The 16,233-nt window shown below is 45.9% G+C and overlaps 1 protein-coding gene across 2 annotated transcripts in view; it reads right to left on the minus strand.

The window, feature by feature from the left end:
- ntrk1 (neurotrophic tyrosine kinase, receptor, type 1) overlaps positions 1 to 16,233 on the minus strand; it is a 29,336-nt gene that overhangs the window by 286 nt on the left and 12,817 nt on the right. The window contains exons 8-16 of one of the 2 annotated variants that reach the window (XM_056444666.1): positions 12,159 to 12,491; positions 10,820 to 10,837; positions 10,673 to 10,731; positions 10,465 to 10,567; positions 9,247 to 9,402; positions 8,368 to 8,498; positions 6,153 to 6,325; positions 2,892 to 3,132; positions 2,080 to 2,238 (exon numbers count right to left, since the gene is read on the minus strand). In XM_056444666.1, coding sequence (XP_056300641.1) covers positions 2,080 to 2,238; positions 2,892 to 3,132; positions 6,153 to 6,325; positions 8,368 to 8,498; positions 9,247 to 9,402; positions 10,465 to 10,567; positions 10,673 to 10,731; positions 10,820 to 10,837; positions 12,159 to 12,491 — 1,373 coding nt within the window. Of the gene's footprint in view, positions 1 to 2,079; positions 2,239 to 2,885; positions 3,133 to 6,152; positions 6,326 to 8,367; positions 8,499 to 9,246; positions 9,403 to 10,464; positions 10,568 to 10,672; positions 10,732 to 10,819; positions 10,838 to 12,158; positions 12,492 to 16,233 lie in introns of both variants that reach the window. The other variant, XM_056444665.1, reaches the window with a different exon arrangement.

Consider the following 16,233-nt stretch of genomic DNA (forward strand, 5'->3'; position numbering starts at 1 on the left):
TATATATATATACAGGACTGTCTCAGAAAATTAGAATATTGTGATAAAGTTCTTTATTTTCTGTAATGCAATTAAAAAAACAAAAATGTCATGCATTCTGGATTCATTACAAATCAACTGAAATATTGCAAGCCTTTTATTCTTTTAATATTGCTGATTATGGCTTACAGCTTAAGAAAACTCTAAAATCCTATCTCATAAAATTTGAATATTTCCTCAGACCAAGTTAAAAAAAAAGATTTATAACAGCAAAACAAAATCAAACATTTGAAAATGTGTTTCCAGGTGTTTCGAGTTAATTAGACGATTCAAGTGATTTGTTTAATACCCTACTAGTATACTTGTTCATGATATTCTAATATTTAGAGATAGGATATTTGAGTTTTCTTAAGCTGTAAGCCATAATCAGCAATATTAAAAGAATAAAAGGCTTGCAATATTTCAGTTGATTTGTAATGAATCCAGAATTCATGACATTTTTGTTTTTTTAATTGCATTACAGAAAATAAAGAACTTTATCACAATATTCTAATTTTCTGAGACAGTCCTGTATATATACATATTTCTAGATATTTAATCGATTATTTGTATTTATATAAATATATATTCATGGATTTTTAAAGAATGCATATATATATATATTATTTTAAAGTATAAATATGTATATATAATATATATAAATGTAAAAAATATATATAAATATATTTATGTACATGTATATATATATATATATTTATACATATATATGTATATTTATATAAATAAATACATATATATTTAAATATTTATTTATTTATATATATGTAGATAAATATTTAGTTTTCGTTTTTGTATAAATATATATAAATATTTATATAAATATATCTAGTTGAATGTAAAATAAAATAAAAAAGTCAAATATAATTCAAAGAAATAATAATAAAACAACCTACAAAATATGAATAACCCTCCAGGGCTCCGACGCGAATGGCTTTGATGGCTGAATTCACACGCTCGCTGTCGCTCTCCCTTCGAAGCGGCGCTGACCCAATCGCTCCCCAATTATGAACCTCGGCCCGGTCCAATGAACGGAAGAGGCCAGACACACACGACTCTGCGCCTGACGCCCCCCCCCCCCCCCCCCCCCCAAAATGGCGTCTGCCTTAGAATCCGTATTTTGGGGCGTGATTCATCTCCGGCACATGCGTATTTAGGCAACACGATAATTCCGCCCGTCCCTCATTGGTCCCGAGACCGATTAGGTTAACGAGGTTTACGGCTCGTTGGGCCCGGGCACAAAATGAGAGCCGATGAGATTAGAATTGAGTGCCGGGGAAAAGTGATCCACCCTCCTCTTGAAAGGGGAGAGGGTTTGAACCTGTAATAGCACCGCTGCGGTCGCAATGGAGTCCCACTTCTTGGTGCTCCAGCTAAAACGGCTAGACTGGACCGCCCTTAATTACTATGAATTTATTGATTTACTTTAAGAGTGCAAAGAGTCGTAAAAAAAGAAATATTAAAACCCATCAGCGGCAGCATGCGCTCTGAAGGACTCACGCCTAAATCAACATGTTTTGTTCCGTTTGGAAGCTGTTTTTTCATTGAAAAACCTCTTTAAAAACTCATGAACCCTGTTATTATTATTATTATAGAAAACTTTTAAACTGACTCCTTTAAAATGAGATGCAGTTTTCCTTTTTTTAAATATATATATAAATATTTATTTATATATATTTATTTAGATAAATATTTAGATAAATATATTTATTTTATAAATATATATAAATATTTCTCTAAATGTCTCTAAATATTTCTCTAAATATATCTAAATAATCCTCTAAATTTCTCGAAATACTTCTCAAATGTCTCTAAATATTTGTCTAAATCGTGGACAGCACGGTGGCTCAGTGGTTAGCACTGTCGCCTCACAGCAAGAAGGCCCTGGGTTCGAATCCCGGTCGTCCCGGTCGTTCCAGGTCCTTTCTGTGTGGAGTTTGCATGTCCTCCTCGTGCCTGCGTGGGTTTACTCTCCTCTAAAACGAGACGCAGTTGTCCTTTTTCTAAAGCATTTAAATAATGATACGGTTCAGCCCGACCCACCTCGCTGTTGGACAGCTGGTACCACGGCTGCTTGCCGTAGGTGAAGATCTCCCAGAGGACCACGCCGAAGCTCCAGATGTCGCTCTCCGTGGTGAACTTCCTGTACATGATGCTCTCCGGCGGCATCCAGCGGATGGGCAGCATCGTGCGTCCGCCCACCTGGAGGAGGGGGAGGGGGAGGAGGAGGAGGAGGAGGAGGAGGAGGAGGAGGAGGAGGAGGAGGAGGAGGAGGAGGAACATTCACCCGCTTTACTTTGTGGGTTAAATTCATGAGCGACTTTCACTCTGGTTCTTATTCTAGAAGTCTGTTTGCTCCACTGTGATGAGAAGGAAAGATTATTTCAGTCATTAAAATGAGAAACTAGCTCAAAATAATGAATTATACCTTTGAAATAATTAATTATGCCTCAGAATAATTAATTAGTAGCTCAAAATAATTCAAAATACCTCAAAATAATTAATAAGTTACTCAATAATAAAAATAATACAAATAATGAAATAATAAATAATAAAAAGTATATATATGTATATATACATATATAAATGTGTATATGTATATATACAGATATATATATATATATTTATATATGTATATAAATATATAAACATATATAAATATATATATACACATATATATAATATATATATATATAATATATATGTATATATATATGCATATATATAACATCATAAACGAAAAAAACACATGATTCTCTCTCTTCTTCCTCTTCCTCTCCTCTTCACCCTCCTCCCCCGTTTCTTCCTCCCCTCTCGTCCTCACCCTCCTCTCCCCCCCCCCCACTCACACTCACCCGGTAGTAGTCCGTGCTGTAGATGTCTCTGGACATGCCGAAGTCTCCGATCTTGACCACCAGGCCTTCCCCCACCAGGCAGTTGCGCGTGGCCAGGTCTCTGTGGACGAAGTGCAGCGAGGCCAGGTACACCATGCCCGACGCGATCTGAGCCGCGATGTGCAGCATCTGAGGAACAGTGAGCTGACCCAGAGGGGGCATCTTCGCCTCCTCCAGGATGTGAGCGTCAGGCCCGTGAGCCCTGCGAGGAGGAGGAGGAGGAGGAGGAGAGTGTTAGTGTTGTGGGATAAAAACAACAAATATAAACTAATTGATGGAGCCATTTATGAATGAGGACTCAACTTGTGGTCTCTCCTCTTTCCTCCCTCCTCTCTCCTCCCTCCTTTCTCTCCTCTCTCTTCTCTCCTCTCTTCTTTCTCCTCCCTCTCTCCTCCCACCTCCCTCCTCTTTCCTTTCTCTTCTCTCCTCCCTCCTCTCTCCTCTTTCCTCCCTCCTTTCTCTCCTATCTCTCTTCTTTCTCCTCCCTCTCTCCTCTCTCCTCCCTCTCTCCTCCCCCTCCCTCCTTTCTCCTCCCTTCTCTCTCCTTTCTCTCCTCTCTCTCTTCTCTCCTCTCTCTCTCCCCCTCCCTCCCTTCTCCTCCCATCTCTCTCCCTTCTCTTCCCTCCTCTCTCCTGTCTAATGTGCTTTTTAAAATCATTTCTAAAGCTTCATTTCTCTATCAGTTCTTTTTGAGGTAACATGTTTTCCTGTTGTCTGATTTCAAGAATTCTCATCAAATCGTTTGATTGGTAGATTCCAGAATATTATTCCCTTCATATTTTCCCCTCCTTCTCGGTTGGGATCCCACATATTTCCATTTGTAAAGACCAGGACACGCCGGCCTCCGATCGGCCGGGCTCGCATTAATCAAACGCGTTGAGATCGGGGCTCCCGGGGTGCCGGTAACCATGGCAACCATCGACCTCGGGTGACCCGAAGCGCGATGACCTCGGCCTCGCGAGCCGCAGATCGTCGGAAACGTCTCCGACGCGCAGCCGGCTCTCGAGTCTCGCGGTTTTTTTTTTTCTTCGGCTCGGCCGCGATCCGAGCCGCTTAATACGAAACACGCGGCTCGTAATCCGCCCGCCTGTGATTTACAGAATAATGCGATTCGGGGAGCGCATCGCCTCTCACGGCTCATCAACACCCACTCGCCATCCGAGTCCGGCCCAAATGAGCCAATCACAGATGATGTGTCTCCATCCATCCTAATATCGCTGCTCTCCGCCTTGCAGAAGGAAGTTGTCTATACAGCCAGGATTAGTTTAAAAGGCAGGTGGCGCCGTGGGAAAGCAGCTGCATGGGGGGGGGGGGGCCTGGAAATCAGATTTTCCCGTCCGTTGGACCCCTGAACGCCTCGGGCAGCGTCTGCCTCCCCTGGAGGACACCTGGCAGACAGGTGCCCCGAGAAGAGAGAGAGAGCTCCGAGAGGAGAGAGAGAGCTCCTAAAGGAGAGAGAGAGAGCTCCGAGAGGAGAGAGAGCTCATAGAGGAGAGAGAGAGCTCCTAAAGGAGAGAGAGAGCTCCTAGAGGAGGGAGAGAGAGCTCCTAGAGGAGAGAGAGAGCTCCTAAAGGAGAGAGAGAGAGCTCCTAGAGGAGAGAGAGAGCTCATAGAGGAGAGAGAGAGAGAGCTCCTAGAGGAGGGAGAGAGAGCTCCTAAAGGAGAGAGAGAGAGCTCCTAGAGGGAAGAGAGAGAGAGCTCCTAGAGGAGGGAGAGAGAGCTCCTAAAGGAGAGAGAGAGAGCTCCTAGAGGGAAGAGAGAGAGAGCTCCTAGAGGAGAGAGAGAGCTCCTAAAGGAGAGAGAGAGAGCTCATAGAGGAGAGAGAGAGAGAGCTGCTAGAGGAGAGAGAGAGCTCCTAAAGGAGAGAGAGAGAGCTCCTAGAGGAGAGAGAGAGCTCCTAGGAGAGAGAGAGCTCCGAGAGGAGAGAGATAGAGCTCCTAGAGGAGAGAGAGAGCTCCTAAAGGAGAGAGAGAGAGCTCCTAGAGGAGAGAGAGAGAGCTCTGACGAGTCAACACTGCCTCCTTCCTTCCTTCCTTCCTTCCTTCCTTCCCTCCTTCCTTCCCTTAAATAACATTTAGCTGACACTTTTATCCAAAGCGACTTACAGTCACGCGACATTCACACACCGTAAACACAACTCAGGGTTAAGTGCGTTGCTCAAGGGCACATGGACTTAGGGCGGGGATTGAACCACCAACCCCCCGATGATCGTCTGAAGCTCTCTGGTAAATAAGACTTCAGAGACCCGAGAGAGACGGAAGAAAAGCCGCAGCATCAAACTATTAGTCCGTACAGTCGTGACCGCAGCCACAGTTTAAACTCAGAGCGTCCACAGAGACGCCGAGAAACACCGGAGCCACAGCGTTAAACACACGTCATGTGACCAGAGCCACAGCGTTAAACACACGTCATGTGACCAGAGCCACAACGTTAAACACACGTCATGTGACCAGAGCCACAACGTTAAACACACGTCATGTGACCGGAGACACAGCGTTAAACACACGTCATGTGACCGGAGACACAGCGTTAAACACACGTCATGTGACCGGAGCCACAACGTTAAACACACGTCATGTGACCGGAGCCACAACGTTAAACACACGTCATGTGACCGGAGCCACAACGTTAAACACACGTCATGTGACCGGAGCCACAACGTTAAACACACGTCATGTGACCAGAGCCACAGCGTTAAACACACGTCATGTGACCGGAGACACAGCGTTAAACACACGTCATGTGACCGGAGCCACAACGTTAAACACACGTCATGTGACCGGAGCCACAGCGTTAAACACACGTCATGTGACCGGAGCCACAGCGTTAAACACACGTCATGTGACCAGAGCCACAGCGTTAAACACACGTCATGTGACCAGAGCCACAACGTTAAACACACGTCATGTGACCGGAGCCACAGCGTTAAACACACGTCATGTGACCGGAGCCACAACGTTAAACACACGTCATGTGACCGGAGCCACAACGTTAAACACACGTCATGTGACCGGAGCCACAGCGTTAAACACACGTCATGTGACCAGAGCCACAGCGTTAAACACACGTCATGTGACCGGAGCCACAGCGTTAAACACACGTCATGTGACCGGAGCCACAGCGTTAAACACACGTCATGTGACCAGAGCCACAGCGTTAAACACACGTCATGTGACCGGCGCCCGGTGGGGTCAGCCCTGACCACCTGTCCTTCCTGCCTACCTGAGGAAGCGGTTGAGGTCTCCGTGCCTCATGTACTCGAACACCATGGCCAGCGGCTCCCCGTCGGTGCAGACGCCGTAGAACCGCACGATGTGCTGGTGCTGGAGCACCGTCAGCAGCTCCGCCTCCCTCTGGAAGTCCTGCCGGGTCGACTCGTTGGCGTCCTTCAGAGTCTGGGGGGGGGGGGGGGGGTTACATTAAAAACAATCCACAGTGCCAAAAAAAGAGCTGCAGGAGGCCCAGAGGTTGTCGCCATAGTTACAAACCAAAAAAAACTCTCCTCTATCCTCCCTCCCCCCCTCCCCCTCTCTCCCTTTTTCTCCCTCCTTTCTCCTCTCTCTCCTCTTTCATTTCTCTCCTCTCTCCTTTCTCCTCTATCCTCTATCCTCTCTACTTCCCCTCTCCTCCCCCTCCCTCCCTTCTCCTCCCTCCTCTCTCTCCTTTCTCCTCTCTCCTCTTTCATTTCTCTCCTCTCTCCTTTCTTCTTTCTCCTCTCTCTCCTCTTTCATTTATCTCCTCTCTCCTTTCTCCTCTGTCCTCTCTACTTCCTCTCCTCCCCCTCCCTCCCTTCTCCTCCTCCTCTCTCTCCTTTCTCCTCTCTCCTCTTTCATTTCCCTCCTCTTCCTTTCTCCTCTCATTTCTCTCCTCCCTCCCTCCTTTCTCCTCCCTCCTCTCTCCTTTCTCCTCTCTCCTTTCTCTCCTCTCTCCTCTCTCCTCTATCCTATCTCCTTCCTTTCTCCTCCCCCTCCCTCCCTTCTCCTCCCTCCTCTCTCTCCTTTCTCCTCTCTCCTCTTTCATTTCTCTCCTCTCTCCTTTCTCCTCTGTCCTCTCTACTTCCTCTCTCCTCCCTCCCTTCTCCTCCCTCCTCTCTCTCCTTTCTCCTCTCTCATTTCTCTCCTCCCTCCCTCCTTTCTCCTCCCTCCTCTCTCCTTTCTCCTCTCCTTTCTCTCCTCTCCTCTGTTCTCTCTCATTTCTCTCCTCTCTCCTCTATCCTCTCTCCTTCCTTTCTCCTCCCCCTCCCTCCCTTCTCCTCCCTCCTCTCTCCTTTCTCCTCTCTCCTTTCTCTCCTCTCCTCTGTTCTCTCTCATTTTTCTCCTCTCTCCTTCCTTTCTCCTCCCCTCCCTCCCTTCTCCTCCCTCCTCTCTCCTTTCTCCTCTCTCCTTTCTCTCCTCTCCACTGTTCTCTCTCATTTCTCTCCTCTATCCTCTCTCCTTCCTTTCTCCTCCCTCTCCCTCCTCTCTCCTTTCTCCTTTCTCCTCCCCTCCCTCCTTTCTCCTCCCTCCTCTCTCCTTTCTCTCCTCTCCTCTGTTCTCTCTCATTTCTCTCCTCTCTCCTCTCTCCTTCCTTTCTCCTCCCCCTCCCTCCCTTCTCCTCCCTCTCTTCTCCTCCCTCCTCTCTCCTCTCTCCTCTCTCCTCCCTCCTCTCTCCTCCCTCCTCTGATGATGTGTTGCATTACAAAGCCCCTGCAGGTTAACGTGTAATATTTGAGCGGAGCCAGGTTCCCCCATCTCGTTTCTCTCGTCCGTGGCGGTGCATTAACGTGTCGTAACGCGATGCGTGTGTTAACACCGCCCGCCCGGCCTCCACAGACACTCTCAAACCGCAGGAGGCTATTTCAAGCGCACGCAGGACTTCAGAGTAAGTGCAGCGTATTTACTTTAACTCTTGTTGCTGTGCTATCGAGTGTCACGCTTTTGTTTTTTCAGAGTTTTCATTTAGCACTTTATTAGATCGTGGACAGGAGAGAGCAGGAGAAGAGGGGAATGTTCCCCAGCTGGGCGCCACACAACGTATCTGGTGTTAAATACTGAAGTTCATACAGATTTTTTTTAAAGTAACGGGTTGCTGCTTGAATATAGCTTTTCCTGCCCCGCTGATGCCCCTCCCCCCTCCTCTCTACCTCCATCTGTCTCATGGATCATGGAGGTCTGGATCGTGGTCCATATACTGCGAACTATTCATACTCTGTCATATTCATTGAATGTGTTTATGTAACTCTAAAGCTTCATCCTGGTCACATGACATCTATTATTCCTCCTCTGTTGCTCTCCTTTTTTCCCAACGAAAGTTTTTTTTGCTATTTTTCTTGGGAGTTTTTCCTGATCCGATGTGAGGTCAAAGGTCAGGGATGTCGTACGTGAACAGATTTTAAAGCCCTCTGTGGCACATTTGTGATATCGGGCTATTCAAATCAAACTGAGTTGAATTGACGCACCTTGATGGCCACCAGCATCTTGTCGCTGTCGGGGCTGAGGTTGGCACACTCGGCGAGGTAGACTTTGCCGAACGCTCCTTCGCCCAGCTCCCACTTCAACACGATGTCCCGCCGCTTGATATGCTGGACGCCTGAACAGGAGGAATACATAAAGAGGTTTGAACGTCCGGGTGTTAGGTGGAAGTTTGCAACAACAACAACAAAATTACACAACATTATTACAAATAACTAGTCATCAGTGGAAACTACAGTCATCAGTAAAAACTAGTGTAAACTACAGTGTAAACTACAGTGGGAACTACAGTGTGAACTACAGTGTAAACTACAGAACTACAGTGTGAACTACAGTGTAAACTACAGTGTAAACTCTAGTGTGAACTACAGTGTAAACTACAGAACTACAGTGTAAACTCTAGTGTGAACTACAGTGTAAACTCTAGTGTGAACTACAGTGTAAACTACAGTGGGAACTCCAGTGTAAACTCTAGTGTGAACTACAGTGTGAACTACAGTGTAAACTCTAGTGTGAACTACAGTGTAAACTCTAGTGTGAACTACAGTGTAAACTACAGTGGGAACTCCAGTGTAAACTCTAGTGTGAACTACAGTGTGAACTACAGTGTAAACTACAGTGTGAACTACAATGTAAACTACGGCGTGAACTACAATGTAAACTACAGTGTAAACTACAATGTAAACTACAGTGTAAACTACAGTGCGAACTACAATGTAAACTACAGTGTAAACTACGGTGTGAACTACAGTGTGAACTACAATGTAAACTACAGTGTGAACTACAGTGTGAACTACAATTTAAACTACAGTGTGAACTCCAGTGTAAACTACAGTGTGAACTACAGTGTGAACTCCAACACTCACACATGTCCTTCTCCTTGATGATGCCACAGAAGTACTGCGGGTTCTCCACGAAGCTGGACAGGCCGGAGTCTTCGTCGGAGGACGGCGGGCTGCTCCCGAAGTTCATGAAGCGAAGCGACACCGCCAGGTCGTCCTCGGTTCCCAGAACGGACGACCCTGATGACACGAAGTGGGGGGGGGGGGGCAAAGGGCGAGAAACCATGAGCGACTAATCAGCCTCCTAACCACTCGTGATTGCAGGCCATCAGAAGAAAATCTCTGAACTTGTTTTTTACCCATTTGCGCCACCGGGGCTCGGCGGAGCTCTAATAGTCACCATCATCAACCGGCAATCAGGACACATTGAACTGGGGGGGGGGGGGCTGAATGGTTAGCAGCGCCTGACTACAGCGCGTATTAAAAGCCAAACAAGTGGGGCCCAAATTGTAAAAACCCCACTCAGCAAGGCAAACCACAGAACCCCCAGAGTCCAACTCGGTAGAAAATGGATCAACAGAGAGAGCGATGGAGGAAAGGAAAGAGGGAGCAGGGCCCACTTAGGCAATCAGGCCCACTTAGGCACTTTTAGAGTGAGAAGGGTAGTATGTATGTGTGTGTGTGTGTGTTGAGGGGCGAGGGGGGGGGGGGGGTCAGAGTGGAGCTTTATCGCGGAGCTGTTCCTCCATCCATCTTCTTTAATGGCCCCTCGCCACGTGGCCGTGGCCGAGGGAGGTTTCTACCGCCGGCCTCCTGCAGTAATTAAGGCACTTTAGACTCAGCGGCTGCCGAGTCTTGTGTTCGTCGCCGACGGAAACGTCCGCGATTTTCGAAAAGCGATAATTTGGTGGAACGTTCTCGGACGTACGGTCTCGTTCCGTATTCGTGCGTCCGGGCTGAGACGGCGACGCCCACTCGGTCCGGAGCGCGGTGGCAAAACTCGTGACGCACTTTTTTCCTTTTTTTCGCAGGTTTCTGTAAAGCTTCATTCTGGTCACATGACGTCTATTGTTCTGTCCATCCTGGAGAGGGATCCTCCTCTGTTGCTCTCCTTTTCCCCCCCCTGAAAGGGTTTTTTCTATTATTTGGGGGGAGTTTTTCCTGATCCGATGTGAAAGGTCAAAGGTCAGGGATGTAAAGTATGTGTACAGATTGTAAAGCCCTCTGAGGATAATTCGTAATCTGTGATATTGGGCGATAAAAAATAAACTGTATTGCTGAAATCCTGAGTTTGGGACTTACGGTGAATGCCGAACTTGGAGTGCTGGCCACACTTGTTGATGACCAGCACCATGACGACGAGGAACGTGCAGGCGAACACAGCCAGACCCACAGCCACAGACACCTGAAACCAAGACACCACCGACACATCACTCTCACATCACAGACACACCACCGACACATCACTCACACATCACCCACACATCACCGACACACCACCGGGACGTACCACGAACACGCGGCTCTCCGGGTTCTCCGTGACGTCCATGCCCGACTTATTGGTGGGACCTGAGGAGCAGACGGAGGTCAGTTCTAGAGACTTCTCATCCGGACCATGCCGGGTTATTTTTGAGGAGAATCAAATGTAAGAACTCACTTGGAGCCGCATCGGGGACTGGCATGAGGGGAGAACACACACACACACACACTGGTATTAGAGCGAAGAAGCAAACCATCACACACACACACAGGTTTATTTCCAATTATTCAGCCTCTGCTTAAATGGTAAATAATTTTTTGGTGATTTTATGCTATTTTATATTCTACAGGTATCTAAATACCTTTTCCACGCGTTGCCCACACACGTATCTATGCACTAGATCTTGGTGGTGAATATTAATTCATATTTTATTCACATATTTTACTTGAAGCGGGCTATAGAGACACATTTGTGTGTGTGTGTGTGAACAGCTGATCCAGAGTCAGGCAGGAATAGCCCATGAAGAAAGTGTGTTGACACCCCAGATCTCCAATAGATGATCAATACGTCACCTTCATTCATTTATAACTCTATTTGGTGTTTTTAGGGGTCTTGTTGAACGAGGGTGCAGATGTTTGTGTGGAATAACATATTCACAGAGATTCCTCCTGCTTCCCTCACGGCCTCCCCACCCCCACGCGCTCATTATGGGATGCTGCTCGGAAATAAACGTTGCAGGGAGAATGTTAACACATGTGAATATGATGTGTGAGAGTTTTAAACCTTTCAAACGGCCTCATTCCAAACATATAATCATCCTGGAAGTGCTTTTTTTCAATTCGGACCTTACATTTTTATATTTTTTCTGTGTGCCATCTTCGTTTACTCTTACCCAGTAACATATAGACTGATATGTACACATCTGAACAGAAGTAAAAAGGTTTAAAAAGGTAAAAATGATTAAAATAGCCCCCTAGTGGTTGCAGAGATACCGCCTTTTTAGTTTGGGGATGCCATTTTCGGAGCAGAGGCCTAAAAAAAGCTTGGTGCTTAACCCTCGTCATGTCCTCCCGCCATACACCTTTTGTCCTCTGGGGTCAAAAATGGCCCCGACTGGTTTAACCGTTATTTAAGGCATATAGTATAAATTGTCAATTAATTCTGTTTTAGTCTTACTTCAGTCCAACCCATTATCACACATTGTTCTCTTTGTTTTGGGAATTTAGGGGCAATAGACCTTGTTTATAAAAAAGTATGACCTGTTTTTGAACGGAAATGAAATGTAACAATTTTGTTTGTGTTTACTTTATATTATTTAGACTATTTGAATGATTACAGAGCGGTACATGTCAACGTTTACTGCGGATGCTGTTTTTGAATCATTTACATTTTTCTCATGGCAGCTCATAATCACACCTGTTGTCCTCTGGGGTCAAAAATGACCCCGTCTGGTTTGCCTGTTATTTAATAAATATAAAGTGGATCCTCCCCCCGATTTTGTGTTTCAGGAAGTCACCTGGAAAGATGCCCTCGGGGTCGAACTCGTCGAACGGGTTGTCCATGAAGCTGCCGTTGGCCGTGGCCTCGTCCCGGCCCAGCTTGTTGTGCACGATGAGGGTGTACAGGCCGTTGTTGATGTGCGTGGGCTTGTTGAGGAAGAGGCAGCCGTGCTTCTCCGAGCCGTCGCCGGAGTCGGGGATGAGCTGCGTGTACGTGTAGGCGCTCTCCTTCAGCTCGTTGCCGTTGTAGCGCCACGTGATGGTCGGCTCGGGGTTGCCGTCCACCACGAAGGGGAAGCACCAGTGGTGCTGCTGCACGGCGTTGCCCAGGTAACCGATTCTCACCGGGACTGAGGGGAGGAGAAGGAGGAGGAGAAGAAGAAGAGGAAGAAGAAGAAGGAGGAGAAGAGGAAGAAGAAGAAGAAGGAGGAGGAGAAGAAGAAGGAGGAGAAGGAGGAGGAGGAGAAGAGGAAGAAGAAGGAGAAGAAGAAGGAGGAGAAAGAAGAGGAAGAAGGAGGAAGAGGAAGGAGAAGATGAAGGAGGAGAAGAAGGAGGAGAAGATGAAGAAGAAGAAGACAAAGAAAAAGAAGGAGGTAGAAGAAGAAGGAGAAGAGGAAGATGTAGAAGGAGGAGAAGAAGAAGAAGAAGAAGGAGAAGATGAAGAAGAGGAAGAAAAAGAAAAGGAAGAAGAAGACAAAGAAGAAGAAGGAGAAGAAGAAGAGGAAGAAGAAGGAGGAGAAGAAGAAGAAGGAGTAGAAGATGAAGAAGAAGAAAAGGAAGAAGAAGACAAAGAAAAAGAAGGAGGAAGAAGAGGAAGAAGAAGGAGAAGAAGGAGGAAGAGGAGAAGAAGGAGAAGAAGAAGAATAAGAAGAATATAAATATAAGATAAAGTGCACAGACGGCAGGTTTACAGAACTTTGTAAGTCGGTTTAAAGGTTTAGCTTAGCTTAGCATAATGTGTGGAAACGGATGGAAACAGCTAGCCTGGCTCCATCCCAACAGGAGCACCGTGGTCCTCAAATGAATCTCTTTAGTCATCAATGAATCTTCTGCATCGCTGTAGATTCAACACCGTTTGGTTTAGTTGGTGTGACAAAAAAATAAGTTTTAGGGAAATTGTCACGAGAGAATTCTCACAGATTATTTATTACGATTTTTTTTTTTTAATCGGCAGATTATGTCGAAAGAACCATTAACATCCCTCTGAAGTGTAGATCAGTGGAAAGTATAGCAACACATTAAATAACTAGAATGGGCACTCGGTAGAGCGCATACCTTCACATATCACAAGATTGGGCATTGAATTATGAACATTTTGGCATTAGTTGCATGCCAATTGGACAAAAATGTATCGTGCTATGGTAAAAAAAGAGTTTGACCTTTCCATGACCTTGACCTTTGACCCGATTGATCCCAAAATCGAATCAAATGGTCCCCGGATAATAACCAATCATCCCACCAAATTTCAGGCGATTCAAGAACATTTTGACCTGTTCATGACCTTTGACCCAATCGATCCCAAAATCTAGTCAACTGGTCCCCGGATAATAAACAATCATCCCACCAAATTTCATGCGATTCGGTTCAATACTTTTTGAGTTCTGCGAAAGATTTTGACCTGTTCATGACCTTTGACCTTTGACCCGATCGATCCCAAAATCTAATCAACTGGTCCCCGGATAATAAACAATGATCCCACCAAATTTCATGCGATTCGGTTCAATCCTTTTTGAGTTCTGCGAAAGATTTTGACCTGTTCATGACCTTTGACCTTTGACCCGATCGATCCCAAAATCTAAACAACTGGTCCCCGGATAATAAACAATCATCCCACCAAATTTCATGCGATTCGGTTCAATACTTTTTGAGATTTGCGAATAACACGCATACAAATAAATAAATACATAAATAAATAAATACACGGCGATCAAAACATAACCTTCCGGCATTTTCAATGCGAAGGTAATAATAATTAATAAAGTACTTTGCACCGGTCACTTTGCCAACACATTAAATAATGGTCACGGAGACGTTCATTTTGACATGAAGTGGAGGGTTTGACATGAAGTGGACGGTTTGACATGAAGTGGAGGGTTTGACATGAAGTGAATGGTTTGACATGAAGTGGATGGTTTGACATGAAGTGGAGGGTTTGACATGAAGTGGAGGGTTTGACATGAAGTGGACGGTTTGACATGAAGTGGAGGGTTTGACATGAAGTGGATGGTTTGACATGAAGTGGACGGTTTGACATGAAGTGGAGGGTTTGACATGAAGTGGAGGGTTTGACATGAAGTGGAGGGTTTGACATGAAGTGGACGGTTTTACATGAAGTGGAGGGTTTGACATGAAGTGGATGGTTTGACATGAAGTGGATGGTTTGACATGAAGTGGACGGTTTGACATGAAGTGGAGGGTTTGACATGAAGTGGAGGGTTTGCCATGAAGTGGAGGGTTTGCCATGAAGTGGAGGGTTTGACATGAAGTGGATGGTTTGCCATGAAGTGGAGGGTTTGACATGAAGTGGAGGGTTTGCGGAGGCGTCCTCGAGGTTTCCGTGAGTCGATGCTCTCCATCTGCACATCAAACCTGTGATGACCATGAATTATGAATCCTGGTCGTCGTCGTGACCCCGACCACAAAAAGCTACCTGAAAGCCGCGCAGGACGCGAGGTTACAGGAAATGGCCTCGCCACGGATCGAACACGCGGCTCTGGAGTGCAGAGACCCCCCCCCCCCACACACACACACAGGTCCGCTGCTCTTAACCCGTGACCCGGCCTGTTGGAAAGTGCTGTGCTGAGGGGATACTGAGGGCTCTTCACCCTCAGCCCCACTGGAAGTCTGTCGCACCGGGTTGAACATTAGCACCGTGATCCACGTTTAACTAATCATCCATTAGCGACCCCCTCCTCAACTCACACGGGCGCTTTTCACTGCGGGGGGTTAAAAGGAAGGCTAGAATTACGTTTCTAGACAATGAACTTGCTTCTTGTTTTCTTCTTTTTTCAAGGAAATACACAAAATGATTTCCGGCTTCAGTGCAGCCAGATTCTACACTTAACCTGCACCTTTTTATTATTTTGTATTTTTTTTGTATACAAAATAAAATAATTTTTTTTTTTACTGTGGATATTATTATAATTATAATTATTATCATTCTTATTATTATTATTATTATTATTTAAAGGGACCATGTACAGTTTAAACATAAATGTCAACATTTGATGCTCTTTACCAGATTCCAGCTACGCAGCTAATGAGCATCTGTAGTCCCTTGACAGACCTTAATAAACATTAAAACGATAACAAACATAAAACAATAACAAACAGTACAGGATAAGACACACCACAACTATATATATTGTAAGAACAGTACAGCACATTAAAAGTAAGTAATAAAAACCATGAGAAGTAAGTAATACGACCCATAATAATAAAAATGATTCTCTAAATCCACCTTTTTTTAACTTCAAATGACACTGCAAAAAAAAACACAACACATGCGCTCTCCTTTAAAAAAAAAAAGGGAAGCCACGACACGAGCGCCATGAATCAATGGCGCCGAGAGCCACTCCGCAGTAAACACCCACTGTTCAGGGAGGTAATTAAGAGTAATTAAAGGGCTGGCGGTTAACGAGTGTCCGTCCACCAGGGGGCCGATGTTGATGGATTAGCTGCACTAACGCATTTACCGACTGCCAATCACGGCGGATGAAGCGGTTTTTCCGGAGTAGGAGGGAAGAGTCCATTAGCGCGGGGCTCAAATCAGATCTTAGGCGGCTTATCAGCCCCATTTTCCTGACGTTCATTATCTGTCCCTCGATGCTCGTGCATTTTGTGCCCCCCCCCTGCTCTTTTTTAGGCTGTATTCATTCTAATGCGTGTCCCACAGTGGTTGATATACGATATTGTTTTGGCCGTATTTTTCTTGGGTAATGTAATCGCTAATGCACCCGACGGTGTTCCTCCTGCGGGGACCGCTGGGCGCTGTCATTCCTGAGCTCCTCGACTCCCCTAATGCATCCGCGAGGAGAAAAACAACAGCCGGCCTCCTGGGTCAAGCTGCAACTGGGAAGTACAGCGTGTGTG

The sequence above is a fragment of the Pseudoliparis swirei genome, chromosome 22 (assembly GCF_029220125.1).
Source record: "Pseudoliparis swirei isolate HS2019 ecotype Mariana Trench chromosome 22, NWPU_hadal_v1, whole genome shotgun sequence".
Classification (NCBI taxonomy): Eukaryota; Metazoa; Chordata; class Actinopteri; order Perciformes; family Liparidae; genus Pseudoliparis; species Pseudoliparis swirei.